This window comes from Arachis duranensis, chromosome 7, assembly GCF_000817695.3.
Source record: "Arachis duranensis cultivar V14167 chromosome 7, aradu.V14167.gnm2.J7QH, whole genome shotgun sequence".
NCBI lineage: Eukaryota > Viridiplantae > Streptophyta > Magnoliopsida > Fabales > Fabaceae > Arachis > Arachis duranensis.
The window spans coordinates 20,781,740-20,783,612 of NC_029778.3; the positions used below are offsets into that span (position 1 = coordinate 20,781,740).

Consider the following 1,873-nt stretch of genomic DNA (forward strand, 5'->3'; position numbering starts at 1 on the left):
TATATTCCTCAAATATTCAATATCATATTGTACCATAGGTAAATACATAATTTTGTTAAAACGTTTCTTACAAAATTAATTATAGAATTATTTCTAACATAGGTAATATTACTTAAAAAAAACGGATATTATATAGCTAACGATTTAAAGTAGTAGAATTTGATATATACATATACGAAAGGTGGAGTGTATATGATACCTCTATGGTTATGGTGTCTATGATAGCTAAAGAAATGAGTGTCATATTTTTTTATATTTTGATAATATTTTTATTTTTATTTTTTAAATTAAAAGGTTTTATTAAATAATAAAAAAAATTATTTTAATTTTGATAATACTTTTTAAGTATTACTAAAATTGTATAGTGAACATAACTACCGTAATTATAAGCATTGTCATAATATCACTTCTTTTAAAAATTTAAACTAATAAAATGAGACATTTGAATAATTATATTTTTAATATACTTCTTTATGCATGAATCTCTTGTTAGGTTTGCACAAATTTTTGCATAATTTTTTATTATTCTTATGTTAAAATACTTTTTAGGATCAACAAAAATTGAATTCTATATTTTAAGTTATAAAAACTCTTTTATTATTTTAGTATAAAACTAATAAAAAAATATATGTAAAAAAATTTATGAAAAATCTAAAAAAACTTGCGTTGAGGATAAATATTAAAAATATTTTTTATCGGTTTAAATTTTTAGGAGAAGTGGTAGGAGATATTATAGTATACACCTAAATAGAATATGCATAGGTTAATAATAAAAATGTAACATTTGTGCATGGAGTAATGTGACAACACCTTGCAAGTTGCTTATGAGTTGACTTGGTATCTCATGGTTGACGATTTGGAACATGCCCCAGTCCTTACTGGCCTCATAAACCTCCCTGAGAACTTTCTCTTCGTTAGGGTTACTGAAATCAATGACAGGTACCTCAAGGTTCACGCCTTGAACTGTTGTGATTCCTGGTTGCTCTGTCTCAGACCTAACGAACATGGCTGGAATGGAAGCATCTTTGGATTCTGATGCCACCCTTTGCACCCTTAGCACCTCCATTATTATTATTTTGCCAACTAGCTACGTTCAATTTGTGTGACTTTCTCAAAGGTATGTAGGTAGGTATGTATTAAAGAGAAAATAATGGAACTCATAATTTGAGACTCTTTGTGCTGCGTTATAAATAGAAGAGGTGGTGATGCCTTTGGGTACCTACCAATCTACCAAACAAGGATAATGCTGAGTCATTTAGATACCAATTTTATACTTATCAAAATTAATTAGAGGAAATAAATATGCTAATTAAAGGTATAGATTCAGGAAATACTTGGGATTTTTATCATTTATGGTATATATTCAAATTTTTATTACTTTAACTTGAAATTGTAAGATAGCTTTGAGGATTTGAAATAATATTTTTTTAAAAGATAATACTTATTTATGATAGATTATTATTTTATTTCTTTTTGTTCTCTTTTTGCCTTTTTATTTTTTCCCTTCAATTTATTTAGTATTTGATATCTCACAAAAATATATATTAAAAAATAAAATTGGCTAAAAGGTGTTCTAAATATATTGGTTAGTATAATTAAAAAAAATCTCAATTCTTTTAAAGAATTATTAATACATTCAACTATATTGAAAGTTAAGAACATGTATATTATTTAAATTATTTATTTATGATGATTTTATAGAATTTTATAACACTTAGCTTGTTAGCAAGACTTAATAATAATTATTATTATTATTATTATTATTATTATTATTATTATTATTATTATTTTGATAACAAGTCGAGTGTTAAAATGAATGCGAGGGCAAATATGTCAAGAGATAGTTAAATATATCACCAAACCAATAAACAAT

At 24.7% G+C, this 1,873-nt stretch overlaps 1 protein-coding gene across 1 annotated transcript in view; it reads right to left on the reverse strand.

Moving 5' to 3' along the window:
* The window catches only part of LOC107458261 (flavonol synthase/flavanone 3-hydroxylase), a gene marked incomplete in the record, with an annotated part of 5,891 nt that extends 4,716 nt beyond the window's left edge, over positions 1-1,175 (reverse strand). Inside the window, 1 exon segment of the mRNA XM_016076468.3 lies at positions 809-1,175. Within this exon segment, the coding sequence (XP_015931954.1) occupies positions 809-1,066 (258 nt within the window).
* Positions 1,176-1,873: the final 698 nt, after the last annotated feature.